The 25,944-nt window shown below is 38.0% G+C and overlaps 2 protein-coding genes across 2 annotated transcripts in view; both read left to right on the top strand.

Annotated features, from left to right (window-relative positions):
• Positions 1-10,898, top strand: part of LOC146003546 (uncharacterized) — a 295,640-nt gene extending 284,742 nt beyond the window's left edge. Inside the window, exons 8-11 of the mRNA XM_083141840.1 lie at positions 3,986-4,124; positions 7,200-7,418; positions 7,958-8,130; positions 9,663-10,898. Coding sequence (XP_082997966.1) covers positions 3,986-4,124; positions 7,200-7,418; positions 7,958-8,130; positions 9,663-9,966 — 835 coding nt within the window. The 3' untranslated portion in view covers positions 9,967-10,898. The remainder of the gene's footprint in view (positions 1-3,985; positions 4,125-7,199; positions 7,419-7,957; positions 8,131-9,662) is intronic.
• Positions 10,899-15,638: 4,740 nt separating this feature from the next.
• The window catches only part of LOC146003544 (uncharacterized), a 65,682-nt gene continuing 55,376 nt past the window's right edge, over positions 15,639-25,944 (top strand). Inside the window, exons 1-4 of the mRNA XM_083141838.1 lie at positions 15,639-15,743; positions 16,859-16,900; positions 18,997-19,248; positions 20,548-20,572. Coding sequence (XP_082997964.1) covers positions 15,702-15,743; positions 16,859-16,900; positions 18,997-19,248; positions 20,548-20,572 — 361 coding nt within the window. The 5' untranslated portion in view covers positions 15,639-15,701. The remainder of the gene's footprint in view (positions 15,744-16,858; positions 16,901-18,996; positions 19,249-20,547; positions 20,573-25,944) is intronic.

Here is a 25,944-nt window from a genome sequence, read left to right as displayed (position 1 = left end):
CTCTCTCTCTTCTTCAGAGTTCTTTCCTTTGAATTAAACTTCCACCGCTCAGACTCAGAGCTGGATGTTGATTATGCTAGATTTGGCTGTTATGTCAAATACAGGGGTGCTAGGTGCCAATGACGGTTAAATTATGCTAGGTTTAGCACCATTATGCTAGGGTTGGCATCGCTGGACCTTACACATAATAAAGCAAAGAGATGTAATAAAGGAATTTGCTACCTTTCCTCATGACGTCATAGCCTGGGATGCTTCCCATTGGCTGACTGAGGTCACCTGTAGCTTGGATCAAGTAGTTCCAAGTCTGGCCACCAGGTGTCAGACTAGGTTGGAGGCTTTTTCAGCTCTCGAATGTATACCGATTTTTGTTTTTTATATGCACATTTATGCTGAGTTAAATGGATGGTATTTTCAAGATAAGGGGGTTATTCTGCACCTACACAAATAAGTAAATTATAGCACATGGTGCTCATGCATGAAAGATGGCTTTGGCATGTTGATAATAACTTATTTAGCCATGAATTGCAGCTTTTACTTGAATTTGGGCTGTTTCATATGGTTTATGGGCATTAATCTTAATTTACGCTACTATCACTAGTAAACAAAATGGCTTCCCATGTCATTTTGGCCATGGTAGCAATGAGCCTTGCACTTGAGTGGAGTGGTGTGGCGTTTTGTTATAGGTCTTTTCAGTTCTTACGGCGGGCGCTCTAGAAGCTGGCAAGGTGAGTGGGGAGCGGGGAATTCGCCGCAGACCAACCAGACAACAGCGGTGGCGCCGAGATATACGACGTGACGGAAATAAGTACTACGCGAACCTCGTTCTACAGGTTTTTGCATTTCTTATCGCGCTGGATTGGTCGCTTTCCCGCTTTCCCGCTCCCCACTTCCCTTACCAGCTTCTAGAGCGCCCGCCGTAAGAACTGAAAAGACCTATATTATTTGGGGATGTATGCCCAATCCTTTATTGGTCATACGTTCTCTTTCGTATAGAATCTTTATCTTATCTTGATTCCACGTTCTTAGTTTCTCTCTTAGGGCCTCCCAGATGGCGCAGTGGTAGCGTCGTCGCCTTGTAATGAAGGGATCCCGGGTTCTATACCCGGTAGAGGCACATAGTGGTTCGGATTCCACTTTAAACTGTAGGTCCAGTCCCGATTAGCCTTACTGTGCATAAAGTGGACTTAAAACACCAAATCAACCAACCAATCTTAGTTTCTCTCCTGTTCTCGTCCTATCTATTCTCTTGGAACATGTACCAGAATTCCTTGATTAGATAGTGGGCGAAAACGCATTCTGTGCTTGCTACACACAACACAAGGGGCCCACTTTAGGAACGACATGGTTATTTTTTCATGATAGCCTAAATATTTCTCACGTATTGCCATCCATTACTTACGAATTGCATACAAAGATAGTCCTATACTTAGGATTAAGTATATAGAATTTGCCTCTCAGATGACCAACAATTTGGCTTTATTTTTGGGAAGTTCTAAGTCCTTGATTAGGTCATTTCATTCGGCATGTGTTATCTTCTTGTGGTTTACAGGATTCTTATTATTGGGAAACCAGATGGTAAGAGACCTGTAAAGGCAAGACGAAGATGGGGGGGGGGGGGGTAACGCTGAGATGAACCTAAAGGAAATCGGTAAGGATGGAAAAGATTCGATGGATCTTGCCCAGGATAGGGACAGATGGAAGGCTTGTGTTGCTGCAGCCATAAACCTACGGGTTTAAGAAGGCTAGAGAGTGAGTTAGTTAGTTATCTTGTTGGGTTCGCTAGCAGCCAAAGGTGGTGAAATACTTCCCTGAATACATGACTTGTTGGGCTGGAGTGCTGTTGTTGGGATGCTCCGTTACCAAACAGTCACCAGTGTTGCCACGTCGCTGTATATACTGCATATACGAAATCTAACAATACTCTGGAGAGACTGCACAACTGAATGCAAACTGGCCAATGTTGAGGGGATCTGAAACAGCAAAGGATGGCAGATATATTGGAATGCGACGTGCCAGACCGCCAGCAGTGTTGCCATATACAGCGTGTTTATAAATGAATGGTGCCGTTTCAAAAATGAATAATACATCTATTTATTACCTTACACGGGCAAAACTTACACCGTAAGCAGCGGCAACTGTCCAACTTTCTTATGCATTAATCAAAATCCTTCAATGTGTGCTCCCTTGGTCACACAACACACACCCACACGGTAATCAAATTCTTCCCATACTCGGTGTAGCATGTCCTCTGTAATGGTCTGCAGTGCATGCGTTACCCGATCACAAAGTTCCTCGAGGGACACGGGCAATGGCGGTACGTAAAGTCTGTCTTTAACAAACCCCCAAAGAAACAAATCGCATGGTGTTAATTCCGGTGAACGGGGTGGCCAGGGTAGAAGTTGGTAGTCTTCTTTTGCAGCACGTCCAATCCAGCGCTGGTGAAGAAAACGATCTCGTACATTCCTGTGAAAATTGGGGGGGGGGGGGGGGAGCACCGTCAAGTTGCAGAATGTAATCATCATAATTGGTGTTCATGTCTAGAAATGAGTCACCGGTCACAGTTTCTTGTTGGAAGAAAAATGGGCCTTGTACTTTCTCACGGGTCACCGCACAGAAAACGTTGACTTTTGGAGAGTCACGCTGGTGCTCTATCTGTGCATGTGGTTGCTCGGTTCCCCCAGGTACGGACATTGCGTTTGTTCACCTTGCCACTCACATGTAAAGTGGCTTCATCGCAGAAGATGAGTCATTCTACAAAACCATCTTCCTCCATTTTCAAGTGCATCTCTTCACAAAAGTCACGCCTTTTCACTTTGTCTGCCGGTGTAAGGGCCTGCACTAATCGCACCTTGTACGGTTAAAAACATAGCCGCTTACGCAACACCTTCCACACCGTATTCTTTGTCATGTCCAATTCCCTGCTTGCTCTACCAAGTGACTTGCGGGGACTTCACTGAAACGCCTCGCGCACCCTTTCAAACGTTTTCATCAGACACGCGAGGTCCACTAGAACTCTTGCCTTTACACAACCATCCAGTTTCCACGAACTGTGGGTACCACCTACTTATGTTATTCTTGTGTGGTGGGTCTTTCCTAAACCGTGTACGAAACTCACGCTGCACTGTAACCACAGATCTGGACACCTCAAAACTGAGCACACAGAAAACCTTTTCCTGAAACTGGCGCAGCAGACCCGCGGCCTCGCAGTAAGCATGAGAAGCAAACTGCTGAGAAACTTGTACAGTTGCCGCTGCTTACGGTGTAAGTTTTACCCGTGTAAGGTAATAAATAAAATTATTATTAATTTTTGAAACCGCACCATTCATTTATAAACACGCACTCGAGTTGAGCTGCGTCGCTTGAATGTGTCCCCTCTCCCCCCACCCCTTCTGTTACGCCAAAACGAGAGCCAATCGAACTTTTTTAATGTCATTTCCGTGTTCAGCATTCTCAAATTAGTAAAGAATGGGTACTTTCATTTCTGTAACAAAATGTGTGTAGAACAGTATAATTATGCACTTCAGTTTATTATCTGTATGGAATGTAAAAGTAATGAAAAACAATTGCGTGGAATTTTAATTTATGTAGTGGCCCAGGTGGAAGTTCCTCCGCAATAAATTGACAACACAATTAAATTTATCATCAGTTTATAATAATAATTGTGTTAAATTGCTATAGTAACACTGTTCAATTTTGTGTCATCCTGCATGAATTCCTGGCGATGTCCATATTTAGCGTATCTCCTTTAACCATTGTACTTCATATGAAATACTATTGCTATCAAGCTTGAATCTCTTACTCGTATATAAATCATATTATCAAGGACATATGGAATTTATTTTGGTTGAAATATTGATCTGTAAGAACAACATCATGTGGTTTGCTTCACAGAATGAAAATAATAGTGTTTCAATTCTCTCGGTTGCTCTTTGTGCTACTGTTAGGTTAGATTTCATTCAGCAGAACAATCCTTTCCATATTCCAGCTTCCAGATTGACACAGAACCTTTCTACCGGATGAACTACCTTCAGAAAACGCTGGACCATCCTTACCACGCCTGGAGCAAGACAAGGTGGTACCACAACCCCGATGAGGACAACATAACAATCAGCTTCACAGAAACGGCGAGTTTTCAGATTTTAGGATCATAATTTTCATACTTTAAAACGTTAATTTTGAGGCAGTTTATGCATCGACTCATACATACACGCACACACCCCGCCCTCATATACACACACACACACACACACACACACACACACACATACAGGGTGTCTCAAAAGAAATAGCGCAAACCGACACAGGTGAAAGTACACGATAATAGAAGCAAAAAAGTCTCGGTAAACATGGGTCTGCAAAAGAGCCGTTTTCGAGATAACCGCGAATGTGTGATTACAAGCCGCCACTGACTTCATAGTTTGTAAACGTCGTCCTAGTTGGTAAAATGCTAATAATACAGTAAGAAAAGTGACTCCCACAGTACGATTAGACTGTCTACTGATTGTATCCATCCTGTTTGATTACAACGCCACCTCTCGGAAATCTTTGTTTTGTAAACAAAGAGCAAACCTCGGACCACGCAAGGAGTAAAGCACTCGGTGTTTACAAAATACAATCACTGACGGCTTGTACCCACATATTCGCACACATTATTAGCATTTTACCAACTAGGACGACCTTTACAAACTATGAAGTCAGTGGCGGCTTGTAATCAAACATTCTCGATTATCTCAAAAACGGATCTTTTGCAGACCCATGTTTACTGATACTTTTTTGCTTATATTATCGTGTACTTTCACCTGCGTCAGTTTGCGCTATTACTTTTGAGATACCCTGTATATATGTGTGTGTCTGTGGTCTGTATATATAAAATAAAGTTTATGTTCTTGTTAAGTTAGAGCGGCTGTGACGCATTACATAAATATAAACCTCCTTCAATTGTAAGATTCACCAGTATCAATCTTCCTACAGTATCAACGAAGTTTAAATATTAAACTTACAAAACACTTGAATTACTCTTGTTGCCTTCCTTATACAATTTTACCCCACCCGTCTTCCTGCCAAACGGGAAAATCAACAGGCAGGTCCAAACCCTGGAATGGGATAATCTATAGACAAGGCAAATGGTGGAACGAAACTCAACTATCAGTCAGGCCAAAATGATGGAACGAGAAAATCTACAAGCAGGCCAACGGTGGAACAAGAAAATCTACAAGCACGCCAAAGGTGGAACGAGAAAATCTACAAGCAGACCAACGGTGGAACGAGAAAATCTACAAGCAGACCAACGGTGGATCGAGTAAATCTACAAGCAGGCCAACGGTGGAACGAGAAAATCTACAAGCAGGCCAACGATGGAACGAGAAAATATACAAGCAGGCCAACGGTGGAACGAGAAAATCTACAAGCAGGCCAACGGTGGAACAAGAAAATCTACAAGCAGGCCAATGGTGGAACGAGAAAATCTACAAGCAGGCTAACGGTGGAACGAGAAAATCTACAAGCAGGCCAACGGTGGAACAAGAAAATCTACAAGCAGGCCAACGGTGGAACAAGAAAATCTACAAGCAGGCTAACGGTGGAACGAGAAAATCTACAAGCAGGCCAACGGTGGAACGAGAAAATCTACAAGCAGGCCAACGGTGGAACAAGAAAATCTACAAGCAGGCCAAAATGATGGATCGAGAAAATCTACAAGCAGGCCAACGGTGGAACGAGAAAATCTACAAGCAGGCCAACGGTGGAACGAGAAAATCTACAAGCATGCCAAAGGTGGAAGGACAAAATCTACAAGCAGGCCAACGGTGGACCGAGAAAATCTACAAGCAGGTCAACGGTGGAACGAGAAAATCTACAAGCAGGCAAACGGTGGAACGAAAAAATCTACAAGCAGGCCATCGGTGAAACGAGAAAATCTACAAGCAGGCAAACGGTGGAAGGAGAAAATCTACATGCAGGACAACGGTGGAACGAGAAAATCTACAAGCATGCCAACGGTGGAACGAGAAAATATACAAGGAGGCCAACGGTTGAACGAGAAAATCTACAAGCAGGCAAACGGTTGAACGAGAAAATCTACAAGCAGGCAAACGGTGGAACGAGAAAATATACAAGCAGGCAAACGGTGGAACGAGAAAATATACAAGCAGGCCAACGGTGGAACGAGAAAATCTACATGCAGGACAACGGTGGAACGAGAAAATCTACAAGCAGGCCAACGGTGGAACGAGAAAATCTACAAGCAGGCCAACGGTGGAACGAGAAAATCCACAAGCAGGACAACGGTGGCACGAGAAAATCTACAAGCAGACAAAAGGTTGAACGAGAAAATCTACAAGCATGCCGAAGGTGGAACGAGAAAATCTACAACAGGCCAACGGTGGAACGAGAAAATCTACATGCAGGACAACGGTGGCACGAGAAAATCTACAAGCATGCCAACGGTGGAACGAGAAAATCTACAAGCATGCCAAAGGTGGAACGAGAAAATCTACAACAGGCCAACGGTGGAACGACAAAATCTACAAGCAGGCCAACGGTGGAACGAGAAAATCCACAAGTAGGACAACGGTGGCACGAGAAAATCTACAAGCAGACAAAAGGTTGAACGAGAAAATCTACAAGCATGCCAAAGGTGGAACGAGAAAATCTACAACAGGCCAACGGTGGAACGAGAAAATCTTCATGCAGGACAACGGTGGCACGAGAAAATCTACAAGCATGCCAACGGTGGAACGAGAAAATCTACAAGCATGCCAAAGGTGGAACGAGAAAATCTACAACAGGCCAACGGTGGAACGAGAAAATCTACAAGCAGGCAAACGGTGGAACGAGAAAATCTACATGCAGGCAAACGGTGGAACGAGAAAATATTTAAGCAGGCCAACGGTGGAACGAGAAAATCTACAAGCAGGACAACGGTGGAACGAGAAAATCTACAACAGGCCAACGGTGGAACGAGAAAATCTACATGCAGGACAACGGTGGCACGAGAAAATCTACAAACAGGCCAACGGTGGAACGAGAAAATCTACAGACAGGGTAAAGGCTCGAAACGAACTTTACAATTAAGGCCAATCACGGTATAACGTATAAGTAATCTTTACTCCTAGAAGATACTGTAACGAACATACATTATTCTTGAATTCAGGCAGTTCTCTTTAGTCCATCAAATGAACAACAACGATAAAATCTTGCAGATAGACGACGTGGAGGAGACGTTCTCATGGGTGGTGGAGAACGGGATTGAGCTCGGGAAGGAGATCCGGCTGGTGGGCAGAGTCCCCTGCGAGGTGAGTCCACACGTCAACATCATCGCTAACTTCAGCACCACGAAGTCCAACAGCTTCCAGGCAACCAACGCCAAGAACATCTCTGGATTCTTCGTCATCTCCGTCCCTCCGCAATCATCCATTAAGGTAAGTTCATTTTATCGTCCATTATCTTTACATATAAAGTTAGTAGAGTTAATTCTTATCCGTGGTATTCATTGGTACTCAGATGAGATTTGGAACGAGGTAGACGTATGCTATGGAGAGTATGCAAGAAAAAGAGAAAATCTAAGGCTAATCGGGACTGGACCTACAGTTTAAAGTGGGATCTGAACCACTATGTGCCACCACCGTAAAATCTACATCGAAATAACATTTTTACTTTGCTTCCATTAGTTGATTGCACATGTAGGCGCCTGTTAGAAAGAATTCTTTTTCATAACAGAAAATAATCTACAGAAGTCATTGGAGTATAAATGAAACAGTCTATCGTAACCGAATTCATACAGTCAAGAAAACAATTTTAGAATGTGTAAAGGTAAATTTTTATGAGAAATGTCCACAAATTGAGCGTTTGTAATAATTTGCTTGGATTTTGTCATTTTAAGGGCACGTGTGTCTGGTTCTTGCGACAATGCAATTGAAGACCAAAACTTTATTGTATTGAAATATTCTATCTCTGACAGCTGAACTTCTCAATATTCTCGCGAGAGGCGCTTGCGCCGTTCTGGGCAGAAGTGGTGATCAAGGGTTTCGTCCTCATTTGCTTCAATGATCCGTACCAGGGCTCTCGCTGCTGGGGGTGGCCAGTGCACGACATGGAGAACTCTGATTTCATCAAGGATGGAAACCACCTCAAGTAGGTGCTTCTAAATATTTTAATATATTAATATCATAATAATATAAATACAATTAAAAATAATGCTAAAATATTTTTAAAAGCAGCTACACAGATATTGGAAGTTAGTAAAGCATATTCTTAAGGCCGAAAACCAAGTGTTAGGTAATAATCAAAATTTAATTATTGACAACTCGTTTGAATAAGTTTTCAAATTCAAGTACTTAGGAGTAATACTAACAAATGAAAATTATATTAAAGAATAAATAAAAAGCAGGCTTAATTCAGGAAATGTGTGTTGCTTTTCTTTTCAAAAACTAAAAGTAAAATATACAAATTATATGGATGCGAAACTTGGTCCCTTACATTAAAAGAGGAACGTAGGTTAAGAGATACAGCTGAAAATAAAATCCGTAGAAAAATATTTGGACCTAAAAGGGATGAGGAGACAGGTGAGTGGAGAAGGTTATATAATGTAGAACTCCTGATATTATTAGAATAATTAAGACATGACTTAGGTGAGCAGGTCATGTGGCACGAATGGGAGAGGAAAGAAGAGTTTACAGGATTCTTGTTGGAAAATCTGATGGTAAGAGACCAGTGGGACGGCCAAGACGAAGATGGAGGGATAACGTTCAAATGGACCTAAAGGAAATCGATAAGAAAGGAATAGAGTGGATAGATCTTGCTCAGGATAGGGACAGACGGAAGGCTTGTGTTGCTGCAAGCCATAAACCTTTGAGTTTATGAAGGATACAGAATTAGTTAGTTAATATTATAAGCGATGTTAGCTTTGAATTATGTATGCTGTATAATACCGGATGTCCACAAATGAAGTATGCAATTTCGGATTGTAATAGCAATAAAACTACAGGAAAGAATCAAGAAATTATATTTCTACAATACATACGTACTGTGGAAGTTTTATATAACATTGTCTGTAGACCTCCACATTCGCTCTGTTGGTTGCAACATGTTTAGATATGTCATTCGTGCAGAGGTCTGCAACTGGTCGTACACTTTAAAACAATTCCTGCCCCTTGAAACATCTTAACCCACTGACCAATGCTCTTTCGCGTCGGGGGCTGTCTGTTGTACGTACAATCTCTTGAAATTTGCTACACGAGAGTTAGTGAATTTGTCTCTGCCAACGACAAGACACACATACACTGGAATAGCTGGATTTTCTTTAAAAATATAAGATTTCCTTATTCCAGTTATTCTCTACCTTTTGCTCTGTAAGGTATGTGTCATACTCCGACGTTTTCCCCGAAATCTTATCTTACATGGGTGTACTATTATAAACATCACAATTTTGTTTTCTTAACTGCTGTCAAAATCTTTAAATCTACCCCTTGTGTTGAAAAATACAATGCTATAGAATAGACCAAAACCACGTGACAACTTTGTTTGGACTCAATCGTGATCAGTTGTCTACTGCTGACGTCACCACTAATATGGTCCATACCAAAGATGTACAGTGTTGCCAATTTTCAGTATACTGTATTTTGCTAAGGGGCTTCATACACTAGCGTTGCGTTCATTCGTTCCAGGTCCAACATCACGGGCTGGTTTCGCGGCACCTTTGTGATCGCGCAGAAGTTATTCGCCACGGAGTACGAGTTCCAGGACGTAGCATTGAGGCAGCATGAATGGGTCGAACCGGCCATAACCAGGGCCACCTACGAGGTTCCAGAAGACGGGGTGGAGGCCCAGCCTGAGCCCATACCGTCCATCACCCCTGAAATGGCGGCCACTTTGATGCAGCCGAACAGCAACAGTCTCAGAAAGCAAGCCTCCACCCCACCTCCTCTTACTATCCAGGAGAGGTACAGCGATCCATACGCTTTTCCCTAACAAGCGGCCTTGTGCCCCCAGGATGTGTCAAACTGATCCACTATACACCGTTCACAGTTAAGAATGGCCTATTACAGCGTTGCCAAATGCACGAAGAAAGATAGCAGAGAATATTTAAATTTCCTACATTAGATGCTCCTTATGTATCCTTGGTGAACATTGGATGTATGATAGAATCAAAGTTCTCTAAAATATAAACCCACTTCAAGAAACACAAGAAATATCTTTCTCTTCGAAGTAGCTACAGATCTAAAAATAAACACTTCAATTAAAAAAAATAATTTTACTCTGATGAAGCTTTATATATTTTCCAAAAAATATATTTCTTGTATGGAAGCAGCTAACTATTTTTTAGATTCTTTCTTCTAACAAAAATCATTTTGGTGAAGTTTTGCAGCTCTTTCTTAAACATATATCTTGTTTGGAAGAAACAGATAAATATTTTAGAAAAATAACTTTCACTACGATGAAGTTTTATAACTTCTTCCAAAATATGTTTCTCGTTTCAAAGAAGCTAAATGCATTAAATAATATTTTTAATTTGGATGAAGTTTTACAACTTTTTGAAAAGAAATTTATTTGATTCGAAGAAGCTTAACAATTAAAATATAAACTTTTATTTTGATGAAATTTTACAATTTTTCCCCAAAATATATTTGTAGACACACATCAAGGATAAAAATGGTTCTAATATGAATTCGTTGATTCCATGTTCAATATTACTCGTAGAAACTGCGTTTCTGATTTCTTTATCCATATTTGTGGAGTTAGAACTTCAAAAATCGAAAGTCATTAGATCATGTTCAACTTTTAACTGTGGACTGTCTATAGTATGAGATTTGGATCACAATGTAACTGTTAAGGTTTAAAATAAAGATTACTGAATGCAAATGTAATTTTTCAAGTGTTATTAAACATGTGTTTAAATTTTATGATTCTTGAAATTTAATTGAATCCTCTGAGTGCACTGGCGTACGCAGGAGGAAGGTGATGGGACAACAGTCCCCTCAGAAATCGTGAGAAAATACAAATTTTCAAATAAAAGAAGTAAGGAATTCTAGGAAAGCAAAAATGGTAAATGCAAATCTCCGTAAAAAAAATACCATTTCTTGTCTTTGAGCTAATTTCAAAACGAAGATTAAAAATGGTAATGACGAAGTATATTTATTGTGTATTCTGCTCCTCCAAGAAGACAGCCCCTCTCGAAAAAATCCAGCGTACGCTAGTGCCTGAGTGTGTCCCCTTGTAGTTATTACCCTTCTGCCTGACGCCAAAAAATGACATTTTGGTATAAAATAAGGGAACCAGATGAAATTTGCGATGGGCTATAGAAAACATGAAATTATGTGATAGACATCTCATTATAAAGTCCAAGAATGGCGACCGGCACTGAATCATTTAAAACCTTTCATTTCGTCTTGTATTTGTTTGATTTCGACTCTTTAAATAGTTTTTGAAAATTTTGAATTGATTGAATTTTTTGTCATAATAATCTTTGCTACTATTGCGTTTTATTAAAAAAATTCTCCTTTAGTGAAAAATATTATCTTATAGAAAAGAAAGATTATGATCCGAGCTTTAACTTAAACCAAAGATCAAAATCTGACGCCATGAACCAGAGCTAAAAAAATGTTAAACAATTAATTTTGTCAGTGGAATTTCGAAACAAAAATAATTATGTAGTAGTTTTTCATGTACAAAAAAGATACGATTTATGAATGTGTTATTTTGTGGAGATGTATATCACGATATCATAAGTCACTTCAGGAAGAGATAGCAAAAATATATGCCAAAAGGGTGAAAATGGAGAATATAATTTTTATAATTTAAACGGTTGTTGCGGAAATGTAACATGTCGTTTCCTACATTTTCAAGAGCACTGAAGTTGATGTAATCAGTTACAATGTTATAACTTTAAGATTTAACCTCATAATTAATATTATATTTTTCATCAAAAAAACATTAATGTGGACTAAGAGGGTGCATCAAGTATACAAGTATACAACCATTTTTTTTAGAAATAACACAGTGGTTAAAAGTCCAAAACGAAGAATGAATAAATCACCACTCATTAGCTACAAAGAACTATACAAAGATAGTATCACAAAGCATTTGACGATCTTCTAATCAATGCATACATATAACTTACATGGCTAAGTATAGTGCGAAATCTTATTCTTTTTTATCGGTAATCTCTAATAGCAGAACGTGAAAGACATACCTTACTTGAAGCTATGTAAAGTTCAAACCAAAATGTCTTAGCAAAACAGAACAAGTCAGGTAGCCTACAGGGTGATAAAAAGATTCAAACAACTCTTTTCTGGACACAAAGCTAAGAGGCTCTTATTAATAATATATCACACCTCGAGCGTTTAATTTGGCGCTAAAACCGACTCAAGTAAGCCTATTTGTACACAGCCTCCCAATCCTATAAATAGTCAGAATTATGTAGCCCGATAGAGTCAGCAACGTACCACACACAGATAACCCCCAACATGACAACAGAAGTTCAAAAAAGCTTGTAGAATAAGGGTCATTCCACATCAAACAAACACAAAAAACTAAGATTTTGACACCCATCAACTCCGATTTCAATGAAATTTGGTACACACCTTTCCTTTATGGTTGAAAGAAACACCCTAAAATTTTTTCACTCTATCTCAAACGGTTTTCATTTTACAGCACTTTCAAATATCCTCAAATCAGTATTGTCTGTCTCTCTTGAGACCCTTGACACAAGATACCCTTGCTTACATTTTATTTCTTTACTCCTTAACCAATCATCAGATCTCTGAAATTTTACACAAAGTTCAATGAAATAATGAGGATTTCAGAAAAAATACATAAGCACTCAAAAAATTTTACAAATTCCTATAAAAAGACTAATAATAGATTCGTAGCCTAATTTTTATGGTGGGAAAACTACGTTACGAAAATCTGAATTTTCATCATGTGGGTATGATGGAACCAAAAACGTTTGATGTTGAAAATCATTGCAAAGACATGCTCTTTCTCTACAAAAAATATTTTTTTTTGGTTTTATTATTCTTTCTAACGACAATTTTACGTTTTTTTGGAAATTGCCTAAAATTTCAGGGTCAATCCGTACCAAATGGTCCAGCACTGGTCGCTTGAGCATTTTTAAAATTTTTCATTTGTTTGTCGTTATAACACCTGTACAAGGGTAGTTCAAAACAGGCATTATTTTTATAACTCTAGACTTCCCTTCAAAATTGAAGATCACTCAGTTTTGACCCTAAATTTCAGCCATTTGCATTAGATATTGTGAAAAAAGATACGGAACATAAAATCTAGCTTGAAATGTACTGAAAACAATGTTTTTTACCCCAGATTTCTATATTTTTTCTTAGCTGAATTATCATAATTATTGCAACTGTCTGCATAGGCCAAAAATGTTGCAAGTCATGAAACAAAAATGGCCGCCATTTTCAAACGAAGTCTAGTTTTAGAAAAATAATGCCTGTTTTGAATTACCCTTGTACAGGTGTTACAACGACAAACAAATTAAAAAAATTAAAAATGGTCGAGCGACCAGTGTTGGACCATTTGGTACGGATTGACCCTGAAATTTTAGGCAATTTCCAAAAAACGTAAAATTTTCGTTAGAAGGAATAAAAAAAACAACTTTATTTTTTGTAGAGAAAGAGCATGTTTTTGCAATGATTTTTAACATCAAACGTTTTTGGTTCCATCATACCCACATGATGAAAATTCAGATTTTCGCAACGTAGTTTTCCCACCACAAAAATTAGGTTACAAATCTATTATTAGTCTTTTTATAGGAATTTGTAAAATTTTTTGAGTGCTTATGTATTTTTTTCTGAAATCCTCATTATTTCATTGAACTTTGTGTAAAATTTCAGAGATCTGATGATTGGTTAAGGAGTAAAGAAATAAAATGTAAGCAAGGGTATCTTGTGTCGAGGGTCTCAAGAGAGACAGACAACATTGATTTAAGGACATTTGAAAGTCCTGTAAAATGAAAACCGTTTGAGATAGTGAAAAAATTTTAGGGGGTTTCTTTCAACCATAAAGGAAAGGTGTGTACCAAATTTCATCGAAATTGGAGTTGGTGGGTGTCATGACCTCGTTGAAATGGCGTGGAAAGACCCATAAGGGAAATCATAATAGAATCTTTCAGATACGATATACACAATCACAAGGTTAAGTGAAAGAAAGCAAACAAAAATTCCATAAAATTAAAAATTTAGCACATTCTCAGAGTTATTTTCAAATAAGTATCCAGATGAGTAAAATATGTCTATCTTTATTCTTGAAGGTTTGAGCACTGACATGTATTTCGATTGATTGATTGATTATGTATATTATGACCATTTCAGCACAAAGACTATTTTCGTCCTTCACACTATACGGGGATGAGACCCTTAACGAAAACAAAATTGAGGATAGCCCCCCTGACAAGAAATTAAATTAAGTCTGTTAAAATCCTAATAAATTCATTCATTACATAAAAGGAACGAGAACTGTACTGTAGAGTGCTGAAGGAAGAGGATTTCGCTCGGGCGCCAAATAGTTCGCACGGATGACGCTAGATAGCGTACGGAATTGAGAGCTTCTTCGCTTTAGAGAATAACGCTCGAACAGGCAAAACGAGCAGCATACGCTCCAAGCCCAGTACTACACGTATAACCGTCATTTATTTGTGGTGGTGTATGTATTTATGTATCATGAAGTGCAAAACGCAGCGAGATCAAACTTAAATGAACTTACATCTCCATGTTAAAATGTAGTTTAGACTATCTTACCAATAGAGTGATACATGAAAACGAAACAGATGATTGTGGGCAGAAACTGTCAGGACGCGTATTTTACAGATGATTATTGTCAAATGAAAATGATAGCCTATTGTAAACTCTCGATGGTGGGAGATGCGAGCGAGAGAAAGTGCCCCGTGCAGTATTCTACTGTTTCTTAGGACTAAAATATATTTTTGCCTATTAAAAGCTGAAGTTCTGAAGGTGCATACAGAAGGTCAAACACAGGACAAGACATCTCCACAGAGAAATATCCTGGTCTTGGGTCCAGGCGCCAGAACCTCGTTGGTCGGGTTGAATTTTGGATGTCTTAAGAAGGCCACCCCTTACACCCACCCAGACATGTGCTTTGTTTGGAATCGAAACCTAGACGACCTCTGTAAAGTATTGCACAGCACGCTACGACGCCAGAGGTCCCTGGTTCGAATCTCGATCTGGGCATGGGTCCCTTGTGTCTCCCTGCATCAATTTCATCATATCATCACTCATTAAAATAAATCACTCAATGGAATCGAATCATAGATCCTTACAAGGAACAGGTTTAATGCTAGCAATGAGGACTTGGAAATCTTAACATGAATTTTGAAACTACATTCAATAGCCCTGAATGCAATTCTGATTTTTTTCGCAGACTCACTATACTTAAGACTCACAATACAAGGATAATTGCTATCGTATTCGACTTATGTCATCTTACAAAAGAGAAATTGTTTCATACCGAGCAGTGCCAGGTACTAAAAAATGGCGAATAGTATAAAACTCAAATTTGGAGTTGATGTGCTTGGAAGTGAACCAAGAACAATCAAAATTACCTCAGAAACCTTTTGTTCAGAATAGTTACGACTTGTTTTAAGTGCCCTATTGCATTCCATTTATTTTGAATCATGACATAATTCTTCAACTGTTTCCACCCAACCTTGCCCTGCAACAACTCGGAAAATGAAGGTTAATTTTATAGGGCTGTTCTTATTTTTTCTTAAGGTAAGAAAGTTATACTGGTATATAAATGGTCATTTTTATAATAATATGATAATTATACAATTATAAATAATAGTTAATATTAGACAACCATGTGTTAGTTTAAGCATGTGATACAGAAATTACATGCACTTTGTATGATACGTTCGTTTCTAAGAGTGTACAACATACTACACTCGTAATATAACACTTGGAGGGTGGTAATATAACTGTCTTATGAAAAGTTTTTCTCGGACAAAAAATTAACTTTGGTTTGTAGTTTACACATATCCTAATTCCATAACTATAAGCAGTCGCTTTGTTCAAAAGTGAAAATACCTCCGTAATATCCTCTTTTTCTGCCAAATATTTATATCTCATTGGAGATTCGTAAATTGCCCTAGAAGCTTAACTCTGCCCACCTTTGGCTCACCTACCTTGTGGGTCAATTTGTTCCCTATTTCTACACGCTGTCTTTAATAATATGTGCAGATAATCAACCACCATATACAGCTCCATAGTTGCAGTCATATGGACAAGTATCATAACGTCGATGCTGACTCACGAACAAGAGCAACGGAATATTAAGGTAGCAATTTTTTTAGGTACTTCGTCCATCATATTCTATCAGTGTTTCAATAGTTTATGAGATGTTGTTGGTTCACAAGCAACCACAACATAAGGCCATCTTTCTCCTTTCCTAATAGCTACCTATACCAGGACTCCCGAAGCTAGGCTGCTGAGCTGAGGTACACTGTTGCCACACATCGCAAACGCGAAGGTCAAGACGCACTGTTCTCCCCACGCGATGTGGCAACACCCACCACGCAGCATTGCCTAGCCAACGCGTTAATCTTTCCTCCAAAGGGAAGGCAAGCGAGGGCCAAGAATCGTTAATTTCTCGCACACGATATGGCAACGCTGTATCATGCAGAGAAGGGTGTAAAGAGAGGACATGAGTGCATTAAATCTCCGAGCAAATCCAGTTGTAATTCGATGTGGCAACAGCTAAATATCTACCAACCGTCTTGTTTCATGTCTGCTGCAATGGAATTACAATCCTTAGGCAGTTATCTCTTTACACTTTCTACGACTATAGAAAGCAAGCTGCATTCTACTATATTTTCGATTTTTTTCAGGGTTCTGGGGAAGTTGGGACCTCTCAGTACCAAGACCGATTGGTAAGTGATACTTTTATTTATCTTATTCATACCTTGACATATCATGAAGGATGATCAATTGAAATAAATGTTCGTGTTAAAAAAAATCGTGCTAATCGGGGACTCAAATTTTGTTGTTGCAATACAGTTCTTTCTACACATTAACCATTTAAAATACGTATTACGTATGTCATCATAAGAAACACTAGTACAGTACTACAGTAATTAACTTTTAAAAAAATTACTCACAGGTCATTTTCTGGTGAAAATTTCCTTTATATTGCGCTTTCGCAAGATACGATATGACCTCTTCATAAGAGCAATAATGCCTTGGTCCAAAGGCACTTGATGTTACTCGCAACTGGCTACGTATTAAAGAATAGAAAAACACATCTGAACACACAACTGAATTTGTTGGTTGAATACATATAAGCTCATTGTTGACGCGGTGATCGCGATTGTCGAGCAATTGCACCCAAGTTTTAATCTTGATGTTACTCGTACTGGATATGTTTTAAAGAATAGAAAAACATATTTGAGCACATTGTTGATCTGAATCTGTTGGTTACAATACTGTATAAGTTGATCGTTGACAAGATGATAGAGATTGTTGAGCGATTTCTTACATACCTAGCAGAAGAACAACAGAGGAACAACAGAAAACAGTTATGAAAAACTTTGTAAGTTCGTGTTAAATGAGATCTAATGACGCAACGGACTAAAAAACAGTTTGTAATTCGTGGTAACCAAAATTCGCGTTAACCGGTAAAACTTTCTATAAGATATAATACATCCCTGCTGGGACCAACATTTTGTTCATGTTAACCGAGTGTTCGTCTCAAGCGAGTTTGTGTTAACGAGGGTTTACTGTATTGCTTTTATCTTACGTAGGGAAGGAATTGTCATAATCCCAAGTTCAACAATACACCATAATTTTCCTGTGTGTCCCACAGACCTTCATGGTAGTGTAGAATTGGACCAGACCGAATCGTGATCAACGGGTCTTTGTTCGATCTCCCAGTGGAGGCAAATTGCACACTGGTTCGGATCCCTCGATGAATTGTCCAGTCATGATAAGTTTATCGGACATATATTGAGCTCATTTATTTCTATTACCCTTTGCAACTCCTAAACTTTTCATTGCATTCCTCCTCCCCTCCTGCAGTAGCTATAATAACTTTCCAAGCATACGTGGTTGGTCCAAAATTTCCTGAACTGCCATCATGTAGCTCACATGGGCAAGATACTACAACACTGCTTCAACAAGTATCTGGCAACGTTTTGGCCCATTTCGGCAGTTCACACACTGTCGAAAGGTGCTTGGGTAATGGTGTGTCGAGCACGCCTGATTTAACGACGAACAAAAAGAGAAATTTTGAAAGAAAATCTGAAATGAATTGTTCGAGTATTTCAGCTTCTTGGGGAGATGTGACCCATTTTAATACACCAAGAAAATAAAAAATCCAGTCGTTGATTGTACGTGCATTATTATCACAGCCCAGTCATTCGGTCAGAAGCATTTGATACGTCTTCCACTTAATAGCGTAAGTTTTCTAAAATGCGAAAATGATTACTTTATACACTCGTATTTTGGTGGTATCTTCTGATTAAGAATTGCTAAGAATAGATTGCAGGAACCCATTAATTCTAATGGGTGACTTAACAGGACCGAAACCTTTTATCTCGCTCAATTTAAATTCGGTCCAAGTTTCGTATGATTTCCATTTCAATACCGAACTTGGACCGTATTCAAATTGATCCGGAAAAAAAGTTCCGGGACCGAATTCATATACTTTAAAGATAAAAAGCATATTTACTGTTCAGAACCCATTTACGCTTGCTGATTTTCTCTCCGGGACCGGAATTGAATTTATTTACAATTCCTGAACCTTTAACAACCCTAACATAAGGCGATCTTGTTGTCTATTTGTATGTTGAAATACATTGTACTACTATTTTCTTCTGTCTGTCTCGCATTGGCAGCTTGAAAGCGAGTTGCGCTGTCAATTGCTGGACCAATCAACTCTTGTGGTTAGCAAGTCATCTCAATCCCACATGCCAAACGCCAACTCTCTATACCTGACAAGGGAACCTTTACTTTTTTACAATCTTTCCAGGACTACAGTACCAACCCGAGCTCCTACTTTCGTAACTTCCAGCGCGACGACCCATATTCCAGCAACGCAGCGGACAACTTGGGGGCCCAGCAGCCTCAGGGTGGAACCCCCACGATGGCGCCGCAAGGAGGAATGAACCAAGGAACACCAAGTGGCGGTAGCGATCAGAGTCTGCCTCCAGAGGGCGCCGTCGGGATTGAACCGGGAGCCGCTGCTGGCCATTCACCTCAGGGGCAAGAAAACAACGCTGGCGTTAGTGTGATCATTTTTTCACTGTAATCTTTACACTTATCTTCTACAATCATTCAATGCTGGATAGTTTCTTTAGACCAGTGCATCTCAAACGCCGGGTCGCGGCCCGGCATCGGGCCCTAGCGTTAGATAAAACCGGGTCGCGGGAAGTTCTCGTGGAGTTTGTGACTTGAGCTGGCTACCACCTGAAACCCGAACCTTTAGTTCTGGTTTCGACCGTGGTAACAGGAAATGCTTTCGTGACAGTGATGGATCAAACAGTCTAACCTGGGTCTCCCTTATCTCACAATACTTGAGCAACCTTTCGTTCTGACGTCAGACGAGGAATGCCTACGTTGTTAGGATGGATCTGTTAGGTTTGGTTCTATTAGCATAAATACAGTACACTGAAAAATTATTATTTATGCCAAGAGAACTAAACCTTGCTAGCCTAACCTAACAACTTAGGCATTTAGCCTAAAATTAAAAGATTCTCCCGTGATGTCAGAACGCAAGGTTGCTCAAGTGTTGTACAGTCAGTACGATAAGGCGGACCCCAAACTGGTGACGCGTTCCTTCCCGCCTTCGAAATTGGATATTGACGGACGGACACCACGGAGAATTTAGTTTGCGTAGCGATTTTCATTAACTAATATATTGAAGTGGAAATATTCTGATTAATTGGAATTTGTCGGTGTCCGAAATTAAACATGCCAATGAAAAGTAGCACTTACCAAATTAAATTAATGATACTGGCTACAGGAAGCAAAAAGTTTCCATTAAGTCCAGTATTTTGTCAACTAATTTAAACCACAAGCTTAGAACTAATGGAACTAACATGGAACTCTCTATGCTTATGCCATAATTTATTTATTAATATTAAATTTCAAGTGTAAATAATGTATAAAGTTTTGAAATAATTGTATTACGCATTGTACACATTATTAGGACTACAACATAATAATCGTTATTCATTTTAATATCAATGAAAGAAGGTAATCCAAGTACAGTTTTAGAAATTGAATAATAATCATTAGTTACTAGTATTAGACAATATAATCATGACATTTTAAATGAAAACCATGTAACATTGGTGTGGAAACCCTTGCACTAGAGGTTATATGTATAAGATCTTTTTTTTGCTTGATCAAATGAAGTACTTGTTTTCATTCATATCATTATTGAGAGCTCTTCATTTTCAACTAAAAGTAAAAAAAATACACATGATTTTCTTTCAGAAATATCAGATATTTTAACTTTTCAAATAATTAATTGCAAATCTGGTTTATTTTTCTGTTTTTTTTTCTCGTTTCTTTGTAGGAAGTCTCCGGCAGAAAACCAACATGTAAGTGGAAAAGTTTTAATTACTTTTCAAGTCGAAGACTTCTTGTTACTTAAATAATAGTCTATAATGCAACCAAAGCAGCATGGATATCAGAAAAAGAAAAGGCTAGTCTTAATTAAAAAGCTGAGTAAGCAGAACTTTGGCATATTCCCTGAATTATACATGTGTTTGTGTGTGTGTGTGTGTGTGTGTGTGTGTGTGTGTGTGTGTGTGTGTGTGTGTGTGCGCGCGCGCGCGCATTATACCCAAGCACGGCTGAGACTGTCCTATTCTCAAATTGTCATGTTCAAAGTTAATATTATTTATGTTATTGATGTTGTTTTAACTTATGCATGTTTGTTTTATATATATATTGTCATAATCATCTTATCACGCTGTATAAAATACAAGAAATCAAATAGCTGTAACCATAGCAACGAGAAATAATAAGTACTAAAAATGGTGATGGAAGTAGTGAGATTTTCTGCGCCTGTATTGTATTTATTTTAATTATAACGGTTATCGTTGCATTGATAATTGTTCTGCAAGTTTAAGCGCAGCGACGGTTATCAAGAGTGGCGACCCAGAAGCCAGGATTGTTCAAAAAGTGTGTAATCTTCTGACAGTGGTAAGAATGTCTGTTGTAATGGAACAGAATTTTTGTCATATGCTGAAGTAAGACTTACGTCACAATCTTCAGTGTGCTTGTATAACGTAACTTCTTACGTTAATCGTCATATGTGTGAAGATCACAATGGCTGATAAGTTAAAACAAAGTAAATCTAAATCGTCGCGTAAAGAAACAAACATTCAGGGTAATACAATGACTACTTACTTTGATGCTGGTAATCCCGTAGTCGCTTCCCGTAATGCGAATACTACAGAACATGATGTTTGTTCTACAAAACCTGATAAATTATCTTGTTGTAATGATCCTGACAATGATTTGAGGTATGTTCAGTGTACACAGTGCTCGTCATGGCATCATATATCTTGTCTCAAACTTACAGTCACTCACTGGACAATTTATTCGACTACACTAGAAAATTATTATTGTAAAGGTTGCAAACCAGATTATGTTCCTTTTAGTTTGCCAGCTTATCTAGAAACTCTTAACCCGAATTTTGGTAATTTGTTAAGTACTGTTAAGAGTATTCAATTGCTTATGGTCGCTTCTAATGAAGACCTCAAGACGAAACTAGAACAGTCTAATGCTGAAATGAAATCTCAGTTAGAAAATTCTATGAAGTCACAGTTAGAACAGTCTAATGCTGAAATGAAATCGCAGTTAGAACAGTCTAATGCTGAAATGAAATCGCAGATAGAACAGTCTAATGCTGAAATGAAATCGCAGATAGAACAGTCTAATGCTGAAATGAAATCTCAGTTAGAAAATTCTATGAAATCACAGTTAGAACAGTCTAATGCTGACATGAAATTGCAGTTAGTCTAATGAAGAACTAAAAACACGAATGGATCTTGCTAACCAAGATATGAAATTACAGTTACAGCAATCTAATCAAGAATTTGTAGAGTTTAATGAGAATATTAAGTCTCAGTTTGAACAATTGGAATTGAATATTTATACAACCCTAACTTCAAAATTTGAATTTGTTCATCAAGAAATTAATACTGTTAATCAAAGATTAGACAACTTGACTTCCGATGTTAAAACACAACTTGATTCAATATCTTCTGTCAATAGTCAATAGAAATGACCATTTGGGAAGTACTTTAAATAGCAATATTTCTCAAATCCGAACAGAACAAGATGTTCAAGGGCAACAAATTTTAATAAATAAAGATTTGATTAGTGAATACGGTAAATCTATTACAGTATGTTCATCAAAAATAACTGATATTAATAATAGATTATTATCATTGGAAGTTGCTGGTAGGGAAAATGTACATTTTGAAACGTATATTACTGATTGTAATAACAGGTTGCAACATATAGAATCTCGTGTTGATGTTTTACAAACTAATTATGCAAATTCTCAACTCAACACAAAGGGATATCTGAAACCTCCCCTTGCACAAAATAGTTCTCAAACTAAGACATCATGTGAAAGGGCTAGAAATGCATTTGACTCGGGGGTGACTAATTCATCTACTTATTCATCTGATGAATCTTCAACAACCAATGTGAAAACAACGTTCGATGAACAGCATGTTCGAAATCGTGTTTGCTGGAAGCGAAACAAAAGATTTATTCCAATCTGCAATGATGAACATTCTCGAAATAATATGTCACCTAATAGTGTTCAGTTTAGGGATACAAGTAATTATGCGATTAACAATATGCAGACAACTTCTAGATTGAATTCTACCGTTACAAATATTGATAAACATTCCAATGTTCAACAATGTTGTTCTGCTGATGGTGAAAATAGTTACATAAATCAAATGTTTACGTACTCTCAATAACCTAACCTTCCTGTCGTTCATCGTAGTAATGTCCCTGACGAAACGTGTGGGGTTTTGTCATATTTCTTCCTTGCAGAATGAAGCTTGCAGACAATGGTTTCAAGGTGAAAGGCTTAATGCAAATTTAATGACTGGCACAAGTTGTCCAAATGCTAAAGTTGGTGTTAATGAGCCAAATACAAATAACAATTACTGTGATAATCCACAAAGTCAGTTTGATCGTTGTATTTCTCCAACGTCTTTACCTGTAATTACTGTTGGGGATAGAGGAAACAGATATGTAAAATTAAATGAACTGTCTCATTTACCCAAATTTTCTGGGAAAATAGAACACCAATCGGCTCGAGAATATCTAGAACATCTTAATTCCATGCTTGATCTTATGGGCATTCCAATTAACAAAAGGCTACAGAGTATTCAGCGGTGTTTCACCAACAGAGCTGCTTACTGGTATAGAACTCACAAACGTATGTTTCTTCATATGATAATTTTCAAAGGGAATTCATGAAAACATTTGCAAGTCCGGAAATAATACAGTCTCAGTTATCAGTATTAAGGAACAGGAAGTATGATCCTACAGTACATGGAGATTTAGAAAGTTTTGCGTTGAAAACATATTCCAATTATTGCAATTTAGTTGAGAACCCAAACGAATTGGATGTTATTCAATTAGTTATTAGCCAGTTACCAAATAATATAGCTAATAACATAACTTGTCATGAGATACGTTCTATGGACCAGTTAACAACTATGTTAAGGAAATTAGATGTTGTCCGAACTAGTAGAAGAGGACTTATTTTCCTACCGGAAGAAACCGATAATAGTAGTAAGGTTAAACCCAACAAGAATCCTGACAGTATGAAATCAAAATTTAGTGTCAAGCAAATTAATGTTAAACACACCAAAAACACTTGCTCGTCTTCTACTCAGACTTCGTCGATGGATGCCCAAGTACCCTTTACTAATGAATTTCGCAATGCTAATTCAAGATACGGACCGTTTAGAGGTAGCAATGGTAGTTTTAGAGGACGTAGAAATAATCGAGGCTATTCAGGATTTTCATATAATAACAGAAATAATTTCAGATTCCAAAGAAATAATGCATACTCTGGTATTTCCGGTTACATTACAAATAGGCATTATAATCAGGATGCTGTAACTTCTCAGTTATCTAACAGTAGTCAGGATTTTCTACAATATGCAAGCGCAGTATTCAAGTGAGCCTGCTCTCGCTCCTACTTACAGTCAACCTGTTAATGTGACTTCATTACAACCTCAAAATGCATCTACATCTTCTGGAATATCAAATTCTCCTTCTGGAAATGTATCAAGGACCTTTACACGACAATCTGGTATTGGAACATCTTACCAATCAACAATAAATTTACATTAAAGGAGCGGATGGAAGCGCCTCGTTCACTCTGCTTTCTTTCAAAGAGGCCAAATTTGAACAAACGAAATTCATTTCAAACAAAGGAAATTATTAATGTACGTAATTATAAAGACTTAATATCGGAACCACTACAATTGAATTTTTTATTGGAATGGTTTGAAGAAGAACCTGAATGGACTGTTAGTGATTATGATATTCCGATTCCATTAACTGAAGTTCCAGTTATTCATGGAATTATTTGTCAAATACCTGTAGTTTGTATTATAGATTCTGGAAGTCAGACAAATGTTCTAAATTTTGACGTTTGGTGTAAACTATCGTCTTTGATTGGCAACATTAAACTGGATAACGTGGAAGATGTAAAACTCACCGGTTTCGCTGGATCCAAGAAGTGTAAATTGTTGGCAGTAAAATTATTAATCTGCAGATAAAGCACAAATACTTTTCTATGGATTTTTTTGTTTTTAAAGAGTTGAATGCCGATGTCATTTTAGGAGTTCCATTTTTAATAAAATATAAAGCTGTAATTGATTTTAAAGAAGGGAATGTAAGTTTGCTAAATTATAAAGGAAAGGAAATTTATTCTGGTTTAGATCGGCAATATTCTTCTACAGAAGATTTGATGTATTGTACAAAGTCTAACTTTTGTTCCGAAGATATATTAAATGATAATGAAAGTTATTCATGTAGAATGTTACGTGATGCATCAACTTTGAATGATGATGTAGAATATATGCCAGCTAAGAGGTCCATTTATGAGTCTGTTTTTAGAAATGATAATATAGACAATTTACAGAAAGCTGATTTGTTCAAACTTCTGTCGTATTATCACGTACAATTTTCAGATAAACCTAGAAAAGCAACTGTTGAACCTTACAAGATTCAATTAGATACTGTAACACCTATTACAAGCACACCTTAACCCATACCAATATCAAGGAGACAACCTTTAGAAGAAGAGCTTTCTAAGTGGGAGAAATGGGGAATTATTCACCATATCTTAACCCTCTACATATAGTGCCAAAGCAAAGAGGTTTTTGGAGACCTGTGATCGATTTTAGGAAACTTAATCAACATGTTATCTCTCCACAAGTGGGAGTAGAAGCAATTAACGAAATGTTACAGAGGTTTCTAGGATGTGTTTATTTTTCTTCAATTGATTTATCATGCGGTTATTTTCAAATACCGTTGACTGAAGATTCATATCCTTACACAGCTTTTTCTTATAGAGGCAGACAATATCTTTTCCGCTATCTTCCGTTTGGTATTCGTTCAGCAGTCTCCGTGTTTCAGGACAGGATGAATAAAATATTCTCCGCCGATTGCAGAAATTTTGTTGTTTGTTATTTGGATGATATTCTAATTTTCAGCAAAGATTGGTCTCAACATATGCAACATTTAGAAGTTTTACAAAAGATAAAAGGTGTCAGTCAACATGTCTATTAAATTTTCCAAATGTAAGTTTGCTTACAAAGAAATCTGCTTCCTTGGGCACATAGTGTCTGGTGATAAAATTATGGTTGATCCTGCAAAGAATTCAGCAATTATTAATTTTCCAATTCCAAGAAACAAA

This window comes from Lepisma saccharinum, chromosome 20 (assembly GCF_977018435.1).
Source record: "Lepisma saccharinum chromosome 20, izLepSacc3.1, whole genome shotgun sequence".
NCBI classification, from domain to species: Eukaryota; Metazoa; Arthropoda; class Insecta; order Zygentoma; family Lepismatidae; genus Lepisma; species Lepisma saccharinum.
Note: the sequence above shows the minus strand (reverse complement) of the source record. Positions and strands in the feature narration are given on the sequence as shown.